The sequence below is a fragment of the Chlamydotis macqueenii genome, chromosome 4, assembly GCF_036417535.1.
Source record: "Chlamydotis macqueenii isolate bChlMac1 chromosome 4, bChlMac1.mat, whole genome shotgun sequence".
NCBI classification, from domain to species: Eukaryota; Metazoa; Chordata; class Aves; order Otidiformes; family Otididae; genus Chlamydotis; species Chlamydotis macqueenii.
In genome coordinates, this window is record NC_141559.1 from 60,053,952 (window position 1) to 60,080,795 (window position 26,844).

Here is a 26,844-nt window from a genome sequence, read left to right on the forward strand (position 1 = left end):
TTCACTCATCTCCCTGAAGTACTCCGCTCAATGACTGGAACAGCATACGTCAGATAAATAAGCACAGGTATTTTTGCAGGTTATTAAGGACAGATTTGTAGCAAGTGTATCAGCCTAATTCTGGAGTAATTTCTGATGAGAACATAAGATGGCATGACTTGGAAAGACACATTGTATTTGTGAATAAGACTGAAACCAGCATATGATGCTTAGGCTGTTCCAGATTCATAGGACCTTAGTGGAACAAGAGGGAAAGAGATACTTCTAAAATACATGTTGTTAACTCCAAAATATATTGATTCCTATTAGTTTTTTAACAGCTCTGATAAAGTATTTTTGTTTTGGCTAAGCACATGATACAGACACGTTAATATTGAAAGTTAAATCTTTTTCTGAATATAATAATATGCAGGATATACTTTTTATTTTATATATTGAAGGCTGATATCAGATCTGTTGACAAAAGGAAGAATGAAAACTAAGTTGGCCCTTACACACTAATGCTCCTAACATCACCATATTATGTAAGGTATTAATTTACCTTCTTCGCCACTTCAGCTAATAAAAGAGTCTTCCCTGTGCATGGTCCTCCGTATATGATAAGAGGGTTAATGTGTCCTATTTTGCTAGGTAGAACGTACTTGTGAACTATGTTTAATGCCTCACATCTATATTCATAAAAAGTGGAGTATGTTTTACATAGTGATGAGTGTTGAAGAACTTCATCGTATAGCAAGTCTGTCTCGGTGTCAAAATTCTGCTGCACTGTCGCTTGGATTATGTCAATCATGTCTTCATAGAACTGTTTACCAAGTCCTTCAATGTAATGGTTCTCCACTTCTTGGGAGTAGCCCAGTTTCATGTCACAATGAGTGACGGACGTGTACACTCTCAGATTGGATGATGCGACAATGGTAGGAATGAATTCATCCCTGAGCTTGATCAGTTTCTCATGGGCTTCGGGATCTCGTAGAAACTTCCCAGCTGTATGTACCACATCCATGTATTTTCCCATCTCTGGAATTTTAACAAAACGCTCAATGTTGGCAATTTTCCGAATGTAGCAAACACACTTCTTTAGGAAAGCTGGTGTTTGTTTACCCAAGGCAAAATCAAGTTCATCTTCAATAGCTGAGGATGAAAGGAGAACACAGAGTCTCTGTTATCTTTTCTTTATAAACAGTTCAAGAACATCCCCCACCCTCAACGTGCAGGCGCTTAAATGATTGCATCTGTTTTCTGTAAAAAAAAGAAAAAGCACAGAAAAATCACAGGGTGCTTTTGTATGGATTTTGGTCTCAGACAAGCACAATGAACATTTTTTTCTCTTCAATTATAGGAGAAATGCCAACAGAAATATATTTTCATGTTTGTGGAAAGGTTGATAGAAAAGATAATAAATAAATATATTGAAATAATTAGTCTGAACTTTACCAGAGGAAAGATATCTCTTTGCTTGGCTGTGCTTCATTTTTCCTTTCTCATATAGCAATTTCACAGCAGTCTTAAAAATCTTCTTAATCTCTTCTGATATATCTTGCCATTTGTTCTCATTCGTAGAGTTTGAAGAAGTTTCCGTCTTTTAAAAATATCCATAGTTAAACAGTAGCTGTAATATACACATCTACAACTTCAGAAATAAAAGTCTGATATTCAAGATCATAAATAGCAGGTAGCAGAGAAATACATACACTAAAAATAAATAAATGAGAGTTCAACTTTTTATACTGCAGATAATAATAATGTATTCAATTTTAGAATTATAAAAGTCAGCTACTTTGAGTAATTTCTGAAATCCTACTGTAGGCAGCTAATGCAATAATACAGTATCGTTCAAGAATAAGACCAATAACACCTTTATAGAAAGAGGATTTTGAGAACCAAGCCTGAAATAATGATAATAAAGCAGCAGTAATACTGCTAAAATTATCACTCCTTTAATGAGAAGTAATAATAATAATAATTTCAACTTGGATCTCAAAACTGAAAATGAAGTTCCTGGTACCTGTAATTAAGCACCTCATATTAGCTACCATATTTGAAAAAAACAGGATTATATCTGACATTAGTTTAGTTCATTCATTGCTATAGTAACAGTAATCTTACTGTCATCAGAAGGGACTCTAATATAAATTCACTGATCCTTGCAGATGGTGTCTTGCAGATGCCACGACGGAGGTTTCTTTAAGGCAGCTGGAGTCACTGCTGCATTACTTACTGCAGGTGAAGTGTTTAAGGGGTCTCCAGTTTTCCTGGAGGGTGTAATAGGAAAATGAAGAGCCTCCAGGATAAGCTCCCTAGCAACTCTTTCTTGACATGCTCAGAGCTGTGTATCTTTTCTTACTTTCTGTAAGTAAGTTTAAGAAATGTAACTCTATGTTAGTTTTAATGTATGAACATCCTTTTGCTTGCTCCTATGAATCAGAAGCTTGAGGAAAGGTACAAATAATAACAAAATAATAACAAAATTTTTGTTTAATAACAAAAAAAGTCAAGCTTTATTCAAAGGGATGCTGTGGGCATTAGCAAAACAATCCATAAAGTTACAAAACTTGCTTTCTCCCTTGTGATCCAATACTTCAGAATTAGCCACATTATACTGTCTTCAACTCCTTAAAACTCTTTGTGTGTCAATGTTTTTAACATTTTCAATCTTTTTCATGCAACAGAGAAAACATTCTGTTGGATGATAAGGGAATATAGTATAATATTTTAATTTCATTCACTGTATAATACGGTATGCGCTCAAAATGAAGTGAATACTCTGTTAAGGACTTCATTTTTTTGTACACTGAAATCTGTCCTTGGGTATACAGGATGTGTAGGAGGGTAGAACTAAGCCCCAGGTAATACAGTTTTTATTGTCATCGATTAAAGACAAGTGCATGTTTTAAAAAATGATAATTAACTATGTTCAAAAACCTTCTGTTAGAATACAGTTAATAAGTTAAATGTATGGGATCTGATTTGCTGACTAAGCACTTGTCTGATTGTTGAAGAGCTTTCTTGTATGGGAATAGAAGGGAAGATGTATATTTCCTCTGCAAATCCTGTTCATTGAAATCTAGCAAAAGCACAGTACCAGGGGAGGATGAGAAAAGCCGACACTCTCCCTGTTCTAACGTCAGGGAAGGGAAGAGAAATCTGTACAGCTGTCCCACTAGCCCCAGCAGTTAATGATGACTCCAGTCCACTTGCTCTAGCCGTATCAGAGAGCGCATCAATGCAGGAGCCACAGCCCATCATTTTCCTTGGTGTTTTACAGCTGCTCCCTTCACTGTGTACAGAAAAGAAGCATCACTGCACCAGCTCAGGTGTGCACAGGGCTGTAGAAGCCAATTCAGAGACAGCAGATGCCTGGCCCCAGAGACTGCCCACCACTTTAACAGAGAAGATTTTTGTAAGGAGGTGACTATGACTTACTGTATTCTGGTAGTTCTTCAGCATTTCAGATTTTGGTCTGAGGTAATAGGCTGGTGGCACTGCATTCTCATCCCTGCAGTACCACTCTTCTAAAATCCTTGTCTCTAGCTTGGCTTCTACAGCAGCATCTAGGATCATTTCAAATTCCGCTGACTCAACTTCCCCTGGGATTCGGATGTTGCCGTACTTCTCTCCCAGTAGGCCCTGTGTATTTGCAGGAAAGTAGGGATTAAATTTTTATTTTTAGTTACGCAAAAACCCTCCTCAGCATCTGAATTTCATAAAAAACAGTGTGGTAATAACTTAATGACTTTGACATTACTAGGAAGGGAAACATATAGGGTAAGATGAATTACTGTTAAGGGTACTGTACTGAGCTGCATCCTACTACGACGGCTTGGTAAAATTTCAAGTAGATGCATAGTCTTTCATAATATTGACTGGTAATAAAAATACAAAAGCATTCAAAAGAAGTAGTTAAAAAATATCCAACATACTTAGCACAGTACTGACTCGCGTATTATTGATTCCTTTTAGTCCCAGGTTAGGATTAACCTCACATGCAAAAGCAAATGTGGAAATCCTTTTCTCTGGACTCAGGATAAGGATGCATCTCTGAATTCTTTACCTCTTGGCTTTATTCTTAGTTTCCACAGTAATGGAAGAGAAGATTTTTTGTATTCTGTTTGATGAAAATTCACATGATGTTACATACAGCTCATACTGGTATTATTAAAGATGTGGCTTATACCAGCAATACCAAGAATCAATGTTGCAGAACCACAAGCAGCTTTGCTGTCTTGTATTCCCTTGTTGCAAAAAATGTTCAACATCTTTGCCCCCCGTAGCTGTCCACTAGACAAAGGAAAAGTTTTGACCAAATACCAAGTAGAAATGGATCAAACTCTAATTTAGTACTTAAATGCATATTTTTTTTGTACAAAGGTAAAGGTTTGTCGAAGTCAGTTCTTAAACTGTGGCACAGGAGATACTTCACCTTCAAAAATGAGGATTAAAATATTAACTGTAATGCTCTGAATACACATTTTTAGATTTATTTCTGTATTTTGCTGTCCATAAATATTTTATAAAAATACAATTGTAACGTCCTACAACTTTATAGAAGATAGAGTTGTGGGACGTTACTGCATTCTTTTGACATTTTTTTTCAAATTTGTGATCATCAGATTAATTCTGCATTCAGATCTTGGTCCACAGAAGTCAGTGAGAATTCTCACTTCATTTAAAATAGGATTTTTAAATTTCTTTCTTCATTTAAATGTATTCAGTAAAGATTTTGAGCTAATGAGGAGTACTTAATGTGGAGACGAACCAACAGTATCAGCATCTTGATTTGAATCAGAAAGATCTCTTAGTAAAGTAATGCTAATGCAAATATAGTAGTACTCTAAAAATGTAAATGACCTTGTCTGTAAATAATAAAAATCTAAATACTCATTATTTTTAAACTACTTATCATAATGAGAAGCTGTTTTAAACTCTTCCAGCTGAAACTAAACCCTGAAAATCAATAACTGATTATGATGAGCCTGCTTCACCGATTATAAAAGCGTGAAGCCGCAGACCACTTTTCTGAATCCAGCTGTGTTGGCAGAAGGGACTCACGCGGATCACCATAGCGGATCACCATGCTAGGTGCTGTAACTTCAGCACGGAGATGCCAGGGCAGTGCATGCAAACATTTCCTAACCTCTTTCAGGGAAAACCTCCTACAGTAGCTTCATTCAGGAGTCAGGAGAAAGGAAAAAATGTGTTCAGTAACTAGAACTCAATAATAATCATTGTAATGAAATGATCCAGTAATTTTTATTATGTGAATTTATTTTTCCTACGTGATCATTCTAACTAGTAGTCCCCCTCATAGAGAGAGCTGAGTTACTTCACACAGTGAGATAACTGGGGAAAATTTCTAAGTTTTTATTGTTCTGATCTATTCATAGAGCCTTATAAATTTGGAACACTGAAGCTGCAGAGGTTAAACAAAACACAATATTATTTTCCTTCTTTATTCAAATGAGGTTAATAACTCGTATCAGGCTGAATTGCAAGCCTTTGCACTTTCAGATTGATGTAGAAATCTCATAAATTTATCTCAGAGGAGCTTTGCTATGCAAATTTTGCAGTTACCTTGTATAGCAATTATTACTTGAAATTCATTAGGCTACACTTTTTCTGAACTGAAGTCCAGTGGATCAATAGACAGTTGCCCAAGCAAAGATCAACAGCTGGGCCCTTCATTAACAACACTAAAATGTCAACATTAAAATGTCTGGTTTTAATGTACTGCATTTAATCAACTAAATTTGTTTTGGAATTATTCTGTGTACTTTTCTGCTTCTCTGGTACAGTTTGTGCTGTTCTCTCTCCACTATATTATAGGTAAATAACAAAAGGCAGTACTTTAAAATTAAAAGATGGATTTTTTTTTCCTTGTATCTTATCTGTCATTGCCATAGAAGTTTTGTAAATAATCCTGTATTAGGGATCATAGAATCATAGAATGGTTTGGGTTGGAAGGGATCTTAAAGATCATCTAGTTCTGACCCCCATGCCATGGCCAGAGACACCTTCCACTAGATCAGGTTGCTCAAAGCCCCATCCAACCTGGCCTTAAACACTTCCAGAGATGGGGCATCCACAACTTGTCTGGGCAACCTGTTCCAGTGCCTCAGAACCCTCACAGCAAAGAATTTCTTCCTCATGTCTAATCTAAATCTACCCTCTTCCAGTTTAAAGTCATTATCTGTTGTCCTATCACTACATTCCCTTGTCAAAAGTCCCTCCCTAGTCTTCTTGTAGGCCCCCTTTATCATTCTCCTGGCTACTAGAGCAAAACACAATAAAAAGGAAGTTTGGTGTGATCAGAATACTAGAATCACTATGGATGACTGTATCATGAGCTTTTAAATAAAATGGAAGCCTATGCATGTACTATTTGAAAGTTTTAACATTTTTAAAAATCAAATGTTAAATAGTAGAGGACATACATTTATCATGGTGCATCTTGGTGCTATAGATGGCATTGCTAGTATTTTGCTAGAAGTCTAGCATTAGTTGAGGGAACAAGAGACGTACCTAGAAGAGGAATCACACAGACAAGAGTGTCCTCCATTTGGGATGATGGCAGTGAGCATCCGTAAAGCTTAATAATCAACAAAATAAGCCTTCTATTTGCTTTGACGTGTTTCTCCTCTTCTTGTTTGGTTGTGGTTTATGCAAAAGTTTTAAGGTTAATCTTAAAAGATGACAGATGCATTGTGCTAGGAAGAAAAGGAATGAGGAAGTGTGGAGGAAAGAGAAGTCTGAGCAAATATATGGCACACTGCAAGGTGAAAACTGAGTCTAGCTTGTTACTGTTGACATCTAGTGTTTAGGAGAGCCTGAAGTTAACAGCTGTACCAAGAAAGGAACACATCAGTTGAACATCATGTAAGGATCTAAATGCTAAAATATTTAGTTTTAGAAGTTAAAAAGAGAACCATGGGAGAAAGGAAACTGCAGAGGCCATGTCAGCACTCCACTGCCACATATTTTTTCCCTAAGAACTATTCCCTTAGGGAATAGCAGGCAGCACAGTGCTCACCGGTCTTCTGTAACGGTGCCCACTGCACACCAGAAAACTATGATTGGGATTGTGGTAGAAGTCCTTCATACAAGCTGCATGATGTTCTGGTTTTGTTTAGTGAGGGGGGGCCTAAGGTGGCAGCTTCTGTAGGAAACTGCTAGAAGTCGCTCCCCTTTGTTCAGTGGACTCGGCCGGGCCTAGGGCGGACCTGCTGCTGGCCAAGGCTGAGCCAATTGGTAGCAGAATGTCCCGTGATAACGCCTCTGTGATAATGTATTTAAGAAGGGGAAAACAGAAAAAAAAAAAAAAAGAGAAGAGAAGATGTGAAGCAGCTGAGCAGGGGCAGAGAGGGGGAGGCATGAGCCTTGTGGGCCTTGCAGGCCTCACCCTCTGGCCTCCTGCTGGACAGCTGACTGGGCCCAACTCGGCCTGGCCTGGCTGCAAGAAGTGGAGAGGAGATGAGAAGTGAATAAGATGTAAAAAAGATCCTGAGAGGCATCTGCCAGCCTGTTGTGAGGAACGGCTGCAGACGCCAAGGTCAGTGAAGAAGGAGGGGGAGGAGTAATGCGGCTCCTGGCCAAGATCCACCTGCAGCCCGTGGAGGACCCCATGCCGGAGCATGTGGAGGCCTGAAGGAGGCTGTGGCCCGTGGAGGGCCTGCTGGGGCAGCTGTTCTGGAGGGACTGCACCCCATGGAAGAGATGACCCACGCCAGAGCAGTTTCACGAAGGACTGTGGCCCGTGGGAGGGATCCCACAATGGAGCAGGGGAGGAACGCGAGGAGTTCTTCCCCCGATGATGAAGTAGCGGCATAAAACAACGCGTGATGAACTGACCGCGACCCCCATTCCCTCTTCTCCCCCGTGCCGCTCGGGAGGGGAGGTAGTAGAGATAATGTTAAGCCTGGGAAGAGGGAGGGGTGAGGGAAGGTTATCTTGTTCTCTGTCTCATTCTCCTGCTAGTTTTAGAAATAAATGAGTATTTTTCCCCAAGTTGAGTCTGTTTTACCTCTGATGGTAACTTTAAGAATTTCTCCCTGTCCTTATCTCAAACCTCGAGCCATTTTTCTTATATCATCTCCCCCTATTTTCTCGGAGGGTGGGGGGAGTGAGACAGAGACTGCGTAGTCTGGTCCCGATTGGGGCTGAACTACGACAAACGATTTGCCCAGGCTCAGAGCACACCTGTGAAACTTGGCTATGTTTAACGCAGGAATACTGCTTCACGTGGCTGTTGTGAGCAAGGATTCCATGTTTTAGCCAAAACGTAGGCATTTGTGCAATTAAAGGTAAGGAGCAGCTGAACAGATATTCTGGGGACACCTGTGGCACCTACTTGGTGAATATATGTCTTTAGAAAGGCAACTTCAGTTGAGTTAGTGTTTTTGATGTTGTAATACAGTAGAATTGACAAGTAAAAAAAGATAAATAGAAACAGGAACAGGACAGGGAATAAAAAGAGCAGCAGGATCGAAGAAGGGAATTGATCACACAAGTAGAACCAGCGAATTGTAAATACTGTGCTGGGCAGGTCTGTCATTCAGAGCAGGGCAATCCCCAGCACTGCACTGCAGGCTCTGTCCCTCCTAGTGCCCTGGCGGAAGTGAGCTGAGGTTCTGCTATTAGTACCTAACTCTCGTGTAGCCATTTGAAAAATATTCTGGTAAAAAAATTTTATGTGGTAAAAGGCTCTTCATGGAGTCATTCCTGTGCCTTTTGCTACCTCCAGACCAGCCTCAATCTACAGCCCAGTTTCACTGGTGACTTAACTGAGGTATTGAAACACAACTGCTTTTCATTTTTCTGGAGAGAACAAAAGTAGCCGACACTGTTTTTTTGAAGGACTGTGATACCTCATCCCAGGGATGGAAGTAAGAGGCACGCTGAGTAAGTGCAGCTGTTCTCTACCGAGAGACAGATGCTTGAATGCTGGTTTATGTCACATAAACACACCGCGTTCCTGGGGAACAGTTCTTCACCCAAACACACCTTCCTCTGGATGCATGGCATGTTTTTCATTAACAGCAGTCACTAGTGGAACAAAAAAGAAGACTAAGGCCTATAAACAGACTATATGTGTTCACTGGAATCTTAATAAACAGTTTGTAAATCTACATGACAGCTTTAGGATAGGTGCATAGCACAGCACAGGCTGTGAAAACAACATCTTCCCAGGCTTAGAGACAGATGTGAGGCTTGGCAGTATCTCCTTCTAGCTGGTACCAGGGAACAGCCACCTCCTCTCCACTCTTTGGTGTCCCTGTGCTTAAATTTATAGCTGGCTGTGTAAGTCTATTCTATCAGGGTACCACATAAACACTCAGACCTTGAGAGGCCTACATGAGAAGTTCCAAGTCGTGTTTTTCCTCCAGGGCCTCCAGGGCCTGAACTGCATCCGTGCCAGAGGCTTGCGGCAGCCTCTGGAAACATATGGCCCTCTCTCCATATCCCCTGTACATTCAAGTAAATGCAATTTTTTTTTCATAGAAAAATGAAGAAAAATGAAGCAATAGAACTGAAAGAAGATATAGTATCTCACAATCTTGATGTTGTTTTATCCTAAGTCTGCAAATAAGAATACTGTTATTTCAGACCTTTATGAAAAATATCACAGTTCTCTACAGTAATAACCTAAAACTTCAATTGTGATAACAACATTGCAGGAAATTAGTATAGGAAAATTCTTGTATTATAGGAAAATTCCATTGCAGGATTATTATAGGAAATTATTTTTAAAGGGAACAGTAATGTTTACGCTATACTCAGTACCAAGAGACAGTTTTATATGTAGACTCGTGAATTAAAATCTCCCACCTGATGAGTCATTTTCCTTTAATAGTAAAACAACAAATTAAAGATTCATTAGATGGAAGGTGATTGAACTGTTTAAAGCTACCAAGCTGGCAAATATGTATAAAACCCTCACCAACCATTTGTATCTAACAAAACTTTACAGAATTAACACAGAGCAACCTCAGCAGTAGTCTTGTTAGCTTTGTTGAGCCTGAGGCTGAAGTTACGATTAAATGAAGATTAAAAAATTACTGTTTAGACCCAGATGGGAAGTATTTTCCCCTCTGATCTTCTTGGTGTGGAAAGATGTTAAAATTATAGGCACAGTCACAATAATGACCAAAAAGAGGAAACTAACCAGATTTGGATTTTGTCTTGATATGATGGATTCATAGTGATTAGTTCAGACATCACCACTAAAATGTTCCTGAACCCTAAATACCATACGTTATATTAATACAGAACAAGTTGAAATTTTAGATATATTTAATTCCAACTAAGATATTTAAAGGCGATTTTAATTTAAAAAGCTGTCAAATAATAGAAAGTGATATTCATTACTGATTGGTTTCATTAATATTTTTAAACAAAATTTATATTTTAACATCTGCAAGCCAAACCATTTGAAAAGTCAGATTTGTAATGTTTTGTGAAGTGATTTCAGATACTTGTCAACTTAAGAGCAACATTTTTATTGCTGTTTTGCCAACAAAGAAAGCTTCAGATTCACTGAAAATACAGTTTTGTAGCTGGTGAATGATCTGATCCAATGATCTTTTGCTGGGATTCATGGGATCAGTCCTACCACTTCTACTTCTTGGTCTTTGTGCAGTTCCACGTGTGACACTGAAGCACATACATATGCACTGTCTCTTCTCAGAGCAGTCTTGGATTGCCAGCTTTTTGAAGAGTAAGCATTCAATAAATCATCTTTGAAGGAATTAAATCTAACCGCAATCAACTTTTTAACCTGATACCTCTGTGTGTCCAGATCTAAGCCCCGCAAAAACAATTTGTTTTTGCAAGATCCATGAGGGATTAGGAAGTAGTATTGTCCCTATCTGAAATAGGAAGCAGGTGCAGGGAATTAAGCCCGGGCAGGGTTCAGAGCTGTGGCAGGTATGCAGTGGTTAGCTCTCACTGGGTAGTGGAAGTTGTTCCTAATTCTCAGCCCTCTCCTTCCCACTGCTACAGCAGGAAAGCCTTGCCCTCTCATGAATTAGGTCTTGAGTGACTCACATTTCAGCCTGCTAAATTAATGTCAGCTTAAACTGAGATCACTTATTCAAAGTAGAACAGCCCCATTAGGAGAGAGTATCTCACATTACTGAAGATGCAGTGAATGCTTCATGTTCTGGGCTGAAAATTGCCTGCAGGTGCCCAATGTCAGCATTTAGGTGCCACTGAGATGCAGGAGTGCTTCTTCAGCAGCTGCTTGACTTGTAGGGACTGAAGTGCTGTTAAAATGCCTTGGGATGTTCCATTGTTTATCTGTTGTCAAAGGTTGGGAAATGCTGCTCCCACTGATGGCCTGGAGGTGTCCTTTTACCATCTCCAAGGGAACTGTGGTTTGCAATCTGCTAGAAACTCATGCGATGCCTCCCCAGGAGGCCTCAGGCTGAAAACCTGTGAGGAGCAGGCTGCAGTCCATGGGTCATAAGCAAGGCCGGTAATGAGGGAGCTCACCTGTGGAGCAAGAAGCCTGTTTCAAAATCTTTCCTGAACTGGTAGGACAAGTCTGTGGTCACCAGGTGTGTACCCTACTCCTAAGGCTTCTGGCCATCAGTGATGGGGTAACAGCAGCATGTCAAAGCTCCTGCTAGCGCAGCTTCCTCCCTGCATATGGAACCGCATAGCTTTGTATAAGTAACTGAATATTAATTGTAGCAGGAACATGAACCTTATCTTTCCACAGTTTGTGTACAGAGTGCCCTATCGAAGCGCTACAAAGTCAGTCCTCTGGATCCCTGTCTCTCCTGTGGTCACTTGCTCTTCACTGCCTTCTGTGAATCCTTGGGTTAGAGATCTAACTCTCTGCTTTCTCAGCCTGTGCTTCTAGGCTTCCTTCCTCTTGTAGTTAAACTTTTTATTACGAAATAAAAACTTTTTTCCTCTTTAAAGCCATACATTTCAGTCAAATAACCATTTCACCCAGAGAAATGTGTTTTTTTGCACTACGGCTTACTGTGATGATATATCTGCTAGCTGATAAAAACTATGTTACTCAGTAGTAGATCGGTCTGCTGTAGACAAAAAAGACACGTACGGAAAAAATACAAGTAGAAGACTGATATTTCCATTTAACACCAGTTTCAAAAGACATCAAATTTCTTCTAAATATTTTGTCTATAAAGAATACTTATAATTAGATGCTAATACCCACCAATGACTTTATATAGATAGATATATATATATGTATGAATGAATTAAAGACAGAATCACTTCAGCATAGCTACAAGAAATGCTACATTGTTTTCAAATCTTACTTTTTAGATGTATACTGGCCACATTCTATGTCCTGTCTTTCATACTGAATTTGGAGGTAGGCACAGCCAGAGATATTTTGGGGAAAAAACCCCAACAAAGTAACAAAATTAGCTGGAACTTTGTTTCTGAGAAATAAATATTACTTGAATTGAAACTGAGAATTTACTAACAGAAACAAACAGAAAAAAATGTGGGGTTTTTTTTTTTTAAATTACGTAAGGGAACAATAGCCAATTCTTCTCAAACTCAAAGCAAAAATGCTAATGGCTAAACAACAGTGAATCATCTGAACTGAAAACAGAAAAGTATATTTACTTAAATTTATTTTCAATGCACTAATGGTTTCAGTAAGAAGAAAAACAAATACATGACTTAAATTAAAATCTCAATGGAGTATATATGTTAACTGCTTGTTAGGGCAAACTCCAAGCCTTTAAACTGAACTGAAGCGAACAACTGAAACCAAGATGGAGAGGGCTGTAATAACACTATCTAAACCAAATTTTACAAAGCTGGAGTTCCAGAGTAGCTGAGGCCCAAGAGATGTCCTGAAAATAGCTGCCTCTGCTCCTTTTTTTTTCTTTCTAGCGCCAATGCGGAACAATGTGAGGACATCCTGATACATGCACAGAGAGAATATTCTTCGGTTACATACATTTGACTGCTTTTTTTTTTGCCTCTTCATTGTAGTGATTAAAGGACAAAAGTTATGTTGCACTGGAATTAAGTCTCCCCAAAATACTTCCATTAGAAGTAAATAATATGAAAAAAAAAAGGCAAAACAGTTGTAATCTGAGATGTCTAGAATGTACAAGTCAAAGTGCCTTCAGAATAGCATTTTTCTTCTGCTGCCAACAGCTGTAAGGCAGAGCAACTCAGCAACCAGAACACCAGAGCTGCTGCATCTTCTTTCCATTTTTGTTTCATCTCCGTATGGAAACTGGTAACTTCCTGATACTTTTGCCACTGCACCAGATTGCCTATCTATAAAATGAGGCTAATGACAGCTTGCAAAATAAACATTTCTATTTTGAGTGCCAATATGCAATGGTTCTTGTGTATTTATGTACCAGCAGGGATGGGACTGTTGCTTTACATTGTTTGTCTTGTTTAGCTTTTAAGGGAAAAATGATACCATAGCGCAGTATCAAACATTTTCATTTGATTTTTCTCCATACCTAGGTGATAATAAGTGTCCATGCCTAAATCCTTTAGTTGAAGCGTATGGATAGACAGATATTTAGATCTTCACCTGACTGTACGAAAGATAAAATATGAAATATAACGTTAAATTGAAATTATTGAAGTGAACAGAAAACTGAAGGCATAATAAAGACATTTCTGTGCTAAGAAATAGGTATTTTATTTTTTTGCACCTGTCTGGGTATGCATTTATGTTCCTTGGCTTGAGAAATATTGCTGTGCATTGCTTCACAGAGCCATGCCCTAATTTTTGTCTTCCTTTTTTCCCTGGAGGCACTGCAGAAGTACACTGAGGGGGGCTACAGGTATTTCAGAAATTTGAGATGGGTATTGGTTTCAGTTCCATGACAAACAAAAAAGGGCTGCTGAACTACCTTGTAAGAAAACTGACTGGAATTGGGACTTGAAGGATGAGGTGCAAGTGCTGAAGTCTTTTGCTATGAGTAATGTTCCTGACATAAGGTGTAAGAAGAAAATGATGGTGGACTTACACGATACTTAACCTATCGTTCAGAAAATTAGAGAGCAGCTGAACCCAGCTGTAAATGAACCAGTTCCCTCAACTCGGAACTTCACTCACAGTGCAATATTTTTAAATCTCAAAGGTTTTCCCAAGTGGTAGGGAGATATGAAACAATGATGAGTAATTTCTTGAGTCATGCAGAGTGAATATGCTTCCTCAGAAGAAATTAATGACCTACTTCCTTCACCAGAACTCTCCTTTCTCCTGGCTGTGAAAATATCAATGGTCTTCCTCCACGCTCTTTCTCCTGTCTTCTGCATGATCATGAAGCACCAGTTTAGTTCATGTTGTTGCCTTTTCCTTCACCATTTGTCCTTGCTCGGTCTTTAATTTCCCTGAGCATGGGTGCAGGTGAGAAAATCAGTCAAAAACAATAAAATTAGGAAAGACGTCTGTCAATAAAGGTAGGGTTGAGGAAGCACCGGAAAAGATTTTGCCTACCTCTGGCTATAGATTTGAGCTGCTCACTCGCTCTGATTCTCCTCCAAACAAACATATCATTCTCACTTTGCTCCTTTTTTGAAATTGATTAGGAGGTTTCCTGACAGGCATGTATATTTTTCCTCTCACATAAAGCTCAGGACCTTGCAGGTAACTCCTACTGCAGTCCAGATTCCTGTCAACACTCTGACAGGTCCCGTAACACTTTATAACAGTGGAGGTGGGTAGAAAAACAAAAAAGGGTAAGGTTTAATAAAAGACTTGAGCACCCAGTCCAGACTGGAGTCAATAACTTTGTCTGTGGAAATTACTACCCTTCCTACAGGGAGTGGGAAATGTACCTTTCCTGGAAACAGCAAGGAGATCAATCTTGTCTTTTAGAGAAGGGCACGGTGGTGTAACCTCCCCTGCTTTGCAGAATAATCACAACACTCACCCAAGCAGGAAGGAACTGTGAAAGGGTTTGAAATCCTGTCTTGCATCTCATAGGTTGCTAATTGAGAAAAAGCTTTTCCTACTGTTGCTGTTCACTGTGCCTTACTGAGCATCCAGGGGTACAGGCATCACGGAGCCAGAAAGGAAGAAGATACTCTGAGCCTGTCAGCGTAATCAACTGGGAGGAAAGGGCACTGGCTTTTGGACACCAACTCCAGGAGTTAAAAACTAGGACTCTTCTGCATCCCTGCTGCCCTCTTTGGTATACTCCATGTGTAAGAAAGGATGCTGCCTCATGCTGCACCTGTGCACCCTCTAAAAAGGAGCCGTATCTTTGTTTTCTGGGAAATATGATCTTGCCAGGGTTTATCAGAAGGGCTGCTTCGTTTCTAAATTCCCATTTTGGGATAGTATTTAACTGACAAATGATGAGCCAAAGACCTTAGATTAAGGTAATGTTGAGCATGGCAAGAAGAGATGAATTAGGCACCTAAGGGATTAACAAAGAGGCACCCAGTCTGTAGTCACTGCCAAAGTTGCAGCAACTGAGGAGGTGTTTTTAGGACTGCAAAACCTATCCAAATCCTACTGTGGGCACATGCACACATTATTTACTGGAAACGGATCTATACATATATATATGCTTTTCTGTAACATGATTCAGCTATGTTTCCCAGTAACATATATAGCCACTAGGAAGGTATTAGAAAGTGTTACTTAATGAGCATTACCAGAGGCAGATTATCACTGATGGAGTTTTTAACACCTCTCCTAACTTTAGGAAGACTGAAGCTAGTTGTAACATGATATGAGATTTCACTGCAAATTTCCTTTTAGGTTTTTTTTTCTCCTTCTTATTAGAGCTAAACAGATTAATTTAATCTACAAATGAAAAACTAACTTTGTAATTAAATGTAAAGAAAATTATTTCACAATTTGCACAGAATAATACAGTCCCCATGAGCCTGATATGACCCATGACTGTGTAGTGCAGCACCTAAAACACTATTATTAAACATGTTTTGCAGGGATATAAAATAAATGAAGGCCCAAAGGCAAATTTTCCGTATAAGGGACATTAGCTCTAGCAGATCATGCTGCTACGTCTCTACAGCACCCAGAATGTGATGGTTACCACAGTATGCATAACAAGTAGCATAATGTGCTTGCAAGTACACGTGGCATGGCCTATATTATTTATTTTGACTCGTTCCTGGATTTTGACAACTTTTACTTGATTTCTGTGTCCTTATGTGCCAATTGTAACGAAACATTCTTTTCTCCAAGCCAGCTGGCATAGGTTTCAGGGATTGTTATTTGGTACTCTCTGAACAGATACTTTATCAATCTAGTCCTTCAAAGGTGAATAGAAATTATTAGATAATTCCTTGCACAAGAAGACACACATCTAGAAATAGTGTAATTTTCCTTCCCCACCAATGCCAGCAGTATGATGGCCCAATAAACTGAAGAGTGATGTGTAAGTATCAGTCCCTTCTGTACGTTCTTCAATTATTTGCCTGTGTTCCCTACTTCTCTCATGCTTGGAGGGGAAGAACCATTTTTTCTGGTTCTCTTTCATGATAAATTTGTAGGAGGCTAGAAAGGACAGTAGCATAGTTGCAGGATGAAAGGAACGAATTCCTATGAAAGGAACTAATAATCTCAACTGTAATAACAGTTAAGAAGAGAAAGAAAAATGTGGAAGGGATCTTCAAAAAAGCTGAACTGAAGGAAAAAGACTAAAGCAAGCACTGTGGTAACAGAGATTAAAGCTCTCCTTGGCTTCATAAAACACACCGCTTACACCCTTGACAAAGACTGCGGCTTATTAAGAATAGCATTACTTAAAGTATTCAGAGTGTCAACAGTCTTTACAGTTAATTCACATCACCAAACATTACAATTATAATGCTAACCCTAAAAATGTAATCTATTTTAAATATAAATCCATCTTTTCATAAAACCATCTTCAGAACAGCCACATTACAAAAACTATTGTTCCTCGATACGACCCACTATTAGTTTGCCATTTATAATATAGATGAAAAAAATCATCTTTATAAGTCATCCTAGCTTTCACTTACCATATTTCTGCACTAATGCAATAGGTTAAAATGGAACCTCACCTATAGTAGCTTTCTGCTGGGATATCTCCATACCTTTTCTAACAGCAGTTTTTAACTAAAAGGAAATCAGACCTGAAATTAATGGTAAGTGTACAAGCATTAAATACTAATTGCTGCCTGCAGGTATTAGGTCAAGTCATTAGCCAAATGTTTAAAAATTCTGTAGCAAATCCCCGTGGGAAAGAAATGAAATACAGCAAAGAACACCAGGTCATGACACTTCTCTCAATAAAAGCACGGTCTTGCCTATGCCATGCAATGGCATGACCGAGGGGCAGAGTATATGCTCTGCAAAAATACGTCACCAGGTGATGCGCTGTTTTTCCAGCCATGAGTAGCACTACTATTCTAAATTGTTTTTAAACAGTATTAAGCATCAAAGTAATTTCTACATTATGCAAAACAGTTAACAAGAAAAGAACATGCAGTTTAGTAATAATAATTGCAGTCTCCATAGCATTCTAAGCAAGTATTTTCTGCTTCATTTTTTTTGAGGTAGAATGGAATAAAAAGTTACTGTGAGGTTTTCCAGTTATGAAAGAAAGCAGCATACGATAATTAGTTGCTACATTGTATGCTAAGAGAATAGTAACTCCAAAAAAAGCACCTTGCATTGAAAGCAAATATTTTAAGAGAAATGAAGCCATACCTTATGGGTGCGTATCAGTACCACTGTGAAGAACACTGATACTGGCTCTTATTTTACTTTTGTAAATTAGTATCTTTCATGGAAGAAAAAAGTATACTGTGAAATTACACATTCTGATTATTTAAGAAAAAAAAAAAAACTCAGCTACTGCTAGCTGGACTGTTTGTTTCTGGGTCTGCTATCAGGGAGCCAAATGATCCTTGAAATGAATCTCTGTATTTGAGAAAAGGGAAGGTATGTATGTTAGGTGCAAGCACTAGCATTAAGAGCTCTCTTTGAACTTATCAGCTGCCTGCTAATTACTGCAAAGTATGCTCTTTCTTTAAACAGAAGTAGAATTGCAATGTTCAGGATCTCCATCCCCCCCGCCCCTGCCGACTTCTGCAGAACAGCTCATGTTGACTTTCTGATCTACAGTTTCATTTGGAGATCATTACATCTAGCTGATTACAATACTACCTCAGAATTTGGTTTGGTAAAGCTCTTGAGGGTCAAGAGAAAATAAATCTCATAAATCTCATGTAGCCTATTTCTTCCTCTACATGTTATACATAGAATGATAGAAATCTGAGTTCCTGCTAATCTTGTTCTCACTAATATGGTCATTGATATTAAATGTAATGTTAACCTTTCTGGAAGGCAGCACCAAAAATTCTATTTATGTCAAGAAAAAGAAATACAGTGACTTGGCAGAAAATACGTACAGTCTTCTGACTGTAGGCTGAAAATGCAAGCTATTTTAAGACTACATCAAAAATCATGCAGTTTCTGTGTTCCATGGAAAAGCTGCCTGATGAATCTTGCAGCTATTTTCAATGGGATATGTTTAAAAAATGAGTAAGCATTTTTAGATCCTGGATTTTAGATTTAGAAAATCAGAGATTATTCACAGGAAAATACATTCCCAGCCCTAAAGCAGATCAAGGAACTCACTTAAAATAGCTTAATCACATAATATCACCCTGTGCTTGATTCCACGCCATGTTGTTCAGAGACAAACAACATGGAAAGGGATATATATACGATTTGCCTGATAGTCTGGAGGCTGTGAAAGAAGACCAAGGTTTGCTGAGAGGGAAGTTGCATACTATGCCTTTAAAATTTAATCACTATCCATTTTGAAGGGTTTCAAATAATATACAAAGCTCTACTTTGACATTCACAGAAAAATCTTTCCTGTTGGCCAAGTCCATCTAAAACTGGATTAATGTCTGCAGACATACACTTTACTTCAGATTAATGCCAACAAGTCCCATGGAGCTGTTCCTGATATGTTGTATGACCCCAAACTCGCTTGTGGTAGAGGGAGTTCTTATTTGGACAGGTTTTGAATGAGATGCAGAAGAAAATTCACAGTTTGGAATTTGTTTCTTGGAATATACGTTACTGGGAGAGGTGGGCTGTTGTGCCGTGTCTGGTTCCAGCTATTTTTCTTCATTCACTTAAAAACTATATATAGAGCTGCTTCCTTGAGGAAAATTAAATTCTGAAATCTACCAAGCTCTCGTAACTTCTCCTGAATTCCCAAAGAGCACTGGGTGCTTAGCATTCCCCCTAAACTGGCTGTTTTAATACAGACACATTTGACTGACTGTAGCCTCCCTAACTTAAAATATGTGGCAGTTTTCCCAGGAGAGCAAAAGCAAAATGTAACTAACTCAACTGTTCCAGAATCTGTATGTATTTGGTTTTCACATGAGGAAGAAACCCTAAAGTAGCACCAGAACTGAAAGAGGAGTTGAAGAGATTCAGCAGAGCTGGAGTAGCATAATTTGGAATTTTCTCTGAGCTGGAATGCACTCAGAATTAATTATCAGCCATTTGTACTAAGCAAAGAGAACCAAGTAGCAGTGTACTTCATGGAATAATTAAAGCATGCATTGTACTATAAGAACAAAAATATTCAGAGACATAAAAAACATTTCACTCCTCAGTTTACCATATTTCCTCTTCAATTTCAGGGTAATTTAAGGATGTGCCAAATATTGTAAATTGCTAATACTCTTTTAAAATCCTACTGGAATTTCAGTTTCATAATGCTAGGTCTGTTTTAAAGCATCATTAATGCTGAAATTAACAACCAGCTGTCAATAATTTGAGAGGGATAATGTAAATTACAATGTTTCTTCAGAGTAGGTAGAAAATGTTTTTACTATTCTTTGGATCAGATGATTTGAATGATGGGTGGAGAGAATCTCTTAGGTTTGTACAAACCCAAACATACTAAATTGAGCAAATAGTTACAGGCAACAAGCTAACATTTCATTTCCATTTCTCTCTTTCATTTTACAGTTTTTCAAGATATAGTAATGCAGGAACAGCAGTTCAGGCAGATACTCTGTAGTGCCACACAGATGGAAGAGAGCACCCACGTGTTGTAACTTGCAGGGTTTGTTTGAAGAGAAGTGCAGAGAAGCCTGCCAGTTCTCTCATCTGTGCTAAGGAGTAACCAACTGCAGGTTAGTACTGGAGTATTAGCTAGGGAACCTCAATAAAAGGGCAGTAAACTTATTCAGCAAATAGTCACTATAGATTAACGACACCCTAAATAGCTAAAGGCCTTAATTGATCTCAAGCACTGTCCTATATTAGCAGTCTAACTCCCTAGTGTCTCCTTACTGTTAATGAAGAAACAGTCCTCCAGAAGATGACTCAGATATTAGTGGAGGTACCTATATCTTCCTACTAGCTGTTAAAGGTGTAGAGAATAGATCCCTAATGGATGAACCTATACATGATCAGTACTATTTGTGGGATGATATTTGCCTTTATTGCCACTCTATTGTACTGTTTGTATTGCCATCTCTTATTAATTTAATAGGAAACATAACCCAACAATATGTAAGGGGTCCAGTGATGTACTGAATGTGTTTTGTCTTTGGTATCAGTATGCAATACAGAGTATTAAGCAGTTTGTAATTTAATAAACAGACTGCATTTCAATCTCCCCATGTAGATTCCAGAGACCACCATAAAATTTGTATGGAAAGTATTTTTCCCCACAGAAATAGTAGTTTTCCCCTCATAAGTAAATCTTGTTAGGTTATTCTGTAGATCAAAAATAGCAACGTATGTATTTACCTACCGTAAAGGCTACAAGTTTTTAAATTATCACGTATAATAGGCACTGATTTTACACAGCAAAAAATCAACCAAACAAAAAACCCAACCTAACCACAAAAGAAACAACTCTCCTCTCCCTTAACTGGATCAAGTGTTGACAGAGCTCAGGCAGTAGGTAAGAGGGACTGTATATTCCCAAAGAAACTGTCACAGGAAATGAATTACCCATTTTGTTTAGAGCTGCTTCCTCCTTTGTGTTTATGAATATGTCTTCACTTAGATTTTCTTGTTTTGTATCTGAAGAGTTGCTTAGGACTTCCAACTTACGCACTGCGCTAATTTAAGAACTGAATTTCATTTTCTCTCCATCTGATATCACAATGCAGGCACAAAGTGCCATAAAGGAACAGTTTCTAAAATCAATTCATATCTGCTATTTAATGCTGAATAGTCCAATTTAATCCCAGATCTGTGTCTGAATTAAAAAAGTGGTAATTGAAAAGTAAAAAAAATACCCAGCTGAATGGAAACAGCACATTTTATAGAACTTTCTCAAGAAATGGGAAGTTGCCCAAAGCCTGCAGTGCCAAAGTCAGTTTCTAATTATGTTACTATAAATTGAAACTAATTATGCTTGTTGGAGTAGAATCATCTTCAATTTGTATTGTAAATGAAATAAACCCCATCCCACTAAGGTACAACAAAGCGAAAAACAAATGTGCATAAAGAGATTTCTGTAGCTTTGCCAGTGTAGTCACTGGGAGAGCTATTACACTGGCCCACACTTGAAAAACCTGGAATAAATATTGAAGTCGTCAGCTCACTGCAACCTCTTTGCTAACTGTTCTGTTCTGTTTAAAATTTCTGATTTGGCTTGATTTCTTTCCTTAGTAACAATATCAGGCAGGCAGTTCTTAACAGCTTCAAAATTCTGAGCTGCTAAAATATGCAGCAATGGTACACGATGAGGTTTCCTTCACTGTCAAAAGATTTTAGAACATCCATGTCTAAGGACACTGGGTGCTCCTACAGGAAAAACGCCATGCCTATCTGTTCCAACTCTGTTTTTTTTTCTTCAAAGGGAAGATAAAAAGTAGAAAAATAAACCTAGAAAACTAAATTTAGTCACATGAGATGGAAGATACCCAAACTCTCTAGAGATCTGGGCCAGTGTGTGCTTGTGAAAAACAGTGTCATGACAGCATCAAACACAGCCCAGACTCAGTACTCCAAGTGCTCAGCTCTTTATGGTGAGGCACTGAGGATGGCCTTTGTTCAGGGCTCTGAAGCTAAATGACAGAGTGAAGCAAGCAGGAGAATGAAAAAGAGCCAGTGAGGTGGTTCTAAGGGTGTGATAAAAGTACAGAACTACACATGCTACAGCTTGCTCTTTGCCTAATCTTTGGCATGGAGGGAAGTGATCTCCAGCCTTCACAACAGGCAGCGTTTTGTATCCCTTCTCTCCCCATGGGATTGTGTGGTTTCAGTTTGCTAGATATTTAAAATTTTTCCCTTAAAAAAAAAAAAAATCAAGGACTTGCAGGTTTTTTAAAACTTGTCTCTGCCTTATTATGACACGACTAAGAATTAAGAGTTCACTTAGCTATATTTAGGTATAGAGGAGTAATCTACCTTTCCTAAATTATTTTCTTAGCAAATATATTATAGAAAAGAAAACTTGGAATAGCAAAAGTGTGGTCTTAAAATTGCTTCCATTGAAGTCTAACATCAAAACACAGGTTAATAAGTTGGAATTAAAGCTGTCAAAGGAGAGTGGCAGGTGTCCTTTGATGCTTGAGTGACAAGCATTTCCACTGCCCTTCCAGGTACACGAAACAAGTGACTATGGAGAGGACAATCAGAAATATATCAGTAGGAAACAGAAGCAATGTTTTTTTACTTTCAGACCGATCCTTGAAAGCCTGTAATAAAGACATGTGTTGTGGTTTTGTTTAGTGAGGGGGCGGCCTAAGGTGGTAGCTTCTGTAGGAAACTGCTAGAAGTTGCTCCCCTTTGTTCAGTGGACTCGGCCGGGCCTAGGGCGGACCCACTGCTGGCCAAGGCCGAGCCAATTGGTAGCAGAATGTTCCGTGATAACGCCTTTGCAATAATGTATTTAAGAAGGGGAAAACAGAAAAAAAGAGAGAAGAGAAGATGTGAAGAAGCTGAGCAGGGGGAGAGGCGGAGAGGGGGAGGCGCAGGCCTCATGGGCCTTGCAGGCCTCACCCTCTGGCCTCTTGCCAGGCGGCTGACTGGGCCCAACTCGGCCCAGCCCGGCTGCAGGAAGTGGAGAGGAGATCAGCTGGATTATGTGAAGAGATCCTGAGAGGCATCTGCCAGCTTATTGTGAGGAACGGCTGCAGACGCCAAGGTCAGTGAAGAAAGAGGGGGAGGAGTAATGCGGCTCCTGGCCAAGACTCCCCTGCAGCCTGTGGTGACGACCATGGTGGAGCAGGTTGTCCCCCTGCAGCCCATGGAGGTCCATGGAGGAGCAGAGATCCACTTGGAGCCTGTGGAGGACCCCACACTGGGGGAGATGAATGCCTGAAGGCGGCTGTGGCCCGTGGAGGGCCCGCTGGGGCAGCTGTTCTGGAGGGACTGCACCCCGTGGAAGACATGACCCACGCCGGAGCAGTTTCACGAAGGACTGTGGCCCGTGGGAGGGACCCCACGATGGAGCAGGGGAGGAATGTGAGGAGTTCTTCCCCCGACCATGAAGCAGCAGCATAAAACAACACGTGATGAACTGACCACAACCCCTATTCCTTCTTGCCCCCTGTGCTGCTCAGGGAGGGGAAGTTAGTAGAGCTAATGTTAAGCTTGGGAAGAGGGAGGGGTGGAGGGAGGTTATCTTGTTCTCTGTCTCATTATCCTGCTGGTTTTAGAAATAAATGAATAGTTTTCCTCAAGTCGAGTCTGTTTTGCCCGTAACGGTAACTTTAAGGATTTCCTCCCTGTCCTTATCTCAAACCTTGACCCGTTTTTCTTATATCATCTCTCCCTATTCTCTTGGAGGGTGGGGGGAGTGAGAGAGAGACTGCATAGTCTGGTCCCAATCGGGGCTGAACTATGACAACACGTAATAGCAAAATGCTTGCAATTTAGTAAAATTTACACTGACCATTAGTATCATGATTGATAAAATTAGTTAGGTAAGATTAGGCATGTTTACTTGAAAACATTCAGCCTGATGGACAGATACGGAATGAGTTGATCTTTTGCCCTGTATGCTCTGGTACTTCTGCAGCACTAGAATGAAACTGGAACTGAATTTATGTTACGTAGCCAGGATATCTATTTTTTAAACTGTACACGCTTTGTCTTGAAATAATGTTGGTTGTCTTCTTAAATACAAATAAATAGTGCCAGTGCCTTTCAGCTATTAGAACCCTACACAATGTTTGGCATGACTTCATAAATTCATACTGCTTTGGCTGTAAAAGCTGTGAGAGATAGCTGAAGACTGTTGAGTTTGATGTAAAACAGATTCATCTACAGAAAAAGACCTCTCTGATATTAAAATAAATATGTAAAGCTTTATAAACCTGTCCTGTAAAATTGGTGCTGTCTCTCCTTTAAACCTAACAGGAAAAGCCAGTGAAGATCAATCTTTTTTGCCAGCTTTACTGACTCTTGAAGATTCCTAAAAGCAACGCTTGTTCCGGCAACAGTAAAGAGAAGGCAGAGAAATACAAAAAAATACAAAGACTCAGAGCCTCCTGAGGTTGTCACTGACCTCCACTTTTCACACGCTAATACCTGGCATCCTAACTTGTCCTGGCTCTACAACACAGTACAGCAAAACGCAGATCAAAGCAGACGGTTCTTCACTGCTCCTGTGCTTCTGTAAGTCCTTCTAGGTCAGCCAGTAATACATGTGTGAGAAAAGCCAAGAACTAATGGTGGCCTCCTTAAACAAGTAGTCCATTCTTCTGTTGTGACGGTAGTACAGTCATACCTTGTGGTTTCTAAACCCACCTTGCTATGGGGACTGATCACGAAAGATCCTTCTTTCCTCTCCACTGATACTGCGTGATCGCTGTTAATCTACAGGGCTGTGTAGGGAAACATTTGGATGCAGTACAGCAAATGTACAGCGAGGAATATCAAATATTTTACAAAGAAGAAATGAATACATTTGTTACTCAATTCATGCATGTTAAGATAGCTAACATATTTTTGTTGTAAAGTAAAACATTATTTTTATACCCACAACAAAACATGGACCTGCAGAACTTTTCAGGCAATCTTCTAACAGCTTCATACGCATCTTTTGCAGCTCAGGACTGTCCCATTCATCTGCTTCAACTCCCCAGTATAAGTCTATGACCTGGAAAATAGTATGCAACATTGTTACTTTATCATATGCCCTTTCTACCTATCAAATTAAAAAATAGCTTGGTCAACAATTCATGTACTGAGAAGCATTGTTCTGCAGTGCAGCAAAAGGCAATGAGTTCTGGATGCTGTCCTTACACACACTGGCAGGGTTTCCTTATGTAAATGACAATCCAAGCGTCTTATTTTCTCTCCTGGATAGTCCCTCCTGGGACAGTCTCCGATTTCATATTCATATTTTTGTGCAGAGATTAGCATGACAAGATCTTGATTCGATGTAGTCTTTATTTGCTACTGGATTGCATATAATGGATAGGTAAGAATAATGACAAAAGCACTGATAAAATCCTGGCTCCATGGAAATTAATAGGAGTTTTTCTGTGGATCACAGTCAAGACCATGACTTGACACCCTGTGTCACTTGTCTCCACAGGATATAAACTCATCCTGCGCAGGTGGCTCAAAAGAAAGAATCTGTGCAGTTCTGTAATATCGTCCTTCCTTTGTTAGCTGGTCCTTGCTACTTTGGAAGCAGAGATTGTATAGATATGCAGTGGCACACAGCTTGCTCTTCAGCCTTTCATCTGTAGCTCCAGACACAGTTTTGTCATAGTAATTAATTGCAAACAAACTCCTGGAAGAAACTGGACTACGGATGCTAAACTTATTTGAAGAAATTAAGTGATGAAGTCTGATTTCATGACATATTTTAACTAAAAGGCTGAATTCTTACTGTAGGAAATTGAATTTAAAAGAATAGGGATCATATGTATGCATTTCTTTTGGAATAAAACTTATGGTACATGTTACTACTCTCTCATTTAGGCTACTATTGATTGTTTACATCATGTATGTAACTTGAACAAAAGAAGTCCAAATGGCTAGATTAAAAAATAATTAAAGTTGTATTAATACATGAATATATTACAATATTGTTTATTGTAATATTATTTGTCCTGTGGAAGCACTCTGCTGTTTCCATAAGAAACAAAACCACAAAACTAGCTGTTGTCTAAACAGATAATAAAATCAGCCTGAAGACCTAATGTAAGAACTAATAATGAGTTGATGTAAAAGTAAAATTCACCCGTTTACAGCTGGTTAATCTCCTCGGGAAATTTCTCATAGCAATAAATGCCAAGGTTTAAGACCTAATCCTAGAAGTATTTTTGCCTATGTTTAATTTTACTTCCAACAGTCTTGTTGGTTACTTCTACTGAAAAGCTTGGGACGTGTCAGTGCTTGCTGGAGTAGGCACACTGTTGCTAAACACAAGAAGTACTGTACTGTCTGACTGATGATGAGTGAAATAGCCCAATGTATAAAATGCATTTTAGCTTACACTGCCAACAAAATACACTTAATATCTTTATTTTTTTACAGAAACTGTTTCAAAATTTTGCTGGAACAAGCAGCTTCTGCTTTACAAAACTGCATCTCAAACAGCCTTCGTATTTCCCTTATTTGCACTGATTTCTTCTCTGTCCTTTTCTCTTTTAGTCTCATTAGGAAAAAAAGTCTTCCTTTCTTCCTCTCTCCCTTCTGTTATTTATCTATATGACTTCACTATTGAACTTCACATTGTATTCAGCTGCCTGATTACTTGAATGATGTATGAATGAACTTAAGTATTCTAATCATAAAATTAGAGCATCTTAGCATACAGTCAAAAATATTTGAATTACTGGTTGAATGAATTTATTGTGCTGCTGAAGTTCATCTGAAACATAAAACCAACTTCTATTTTAATTAACTGTTCTGAAATCATATTAACT

General features: G+C 39.0%; 1 protein-coding gene across 1 annotated transcript in view; it reads right to left on the minus strand.

Annotated features, from left to right (window-relative positions):
- Nucleotides 1-26,844, minus strand: part of NWD2 (NACHT and WD repeat domain containing 2) — a 58,489-nt gene that overhangs the window by 6,669 nt on the left and 24,976 nt on the right. The window contains exons 3-6 of the mRNA XM_086747612.1: nucleotides 24,945-25,061; nucleotides 3,424-3,627; nucleotides 1,435-1,579; nucleotides 542-1,131 (exon numbers count right to left, since the gene is read on the minus strand). Of these exons, the coding sequence (XP_086603738.1) occupies nucleotides 542-1,131; nucleotides 1,435-1,579; nucleotides 3,424-3,627; nucleotides 24,945-25,061 (1,056 nt within the window). The remainder of the gene's footprint in view (nucleotides 1-541; nucleotides 1,132-1,434; nucleotides 1,580-3,423; nucleotides 3,628-24,944; nucleotides 25,062-26,844) is intronic.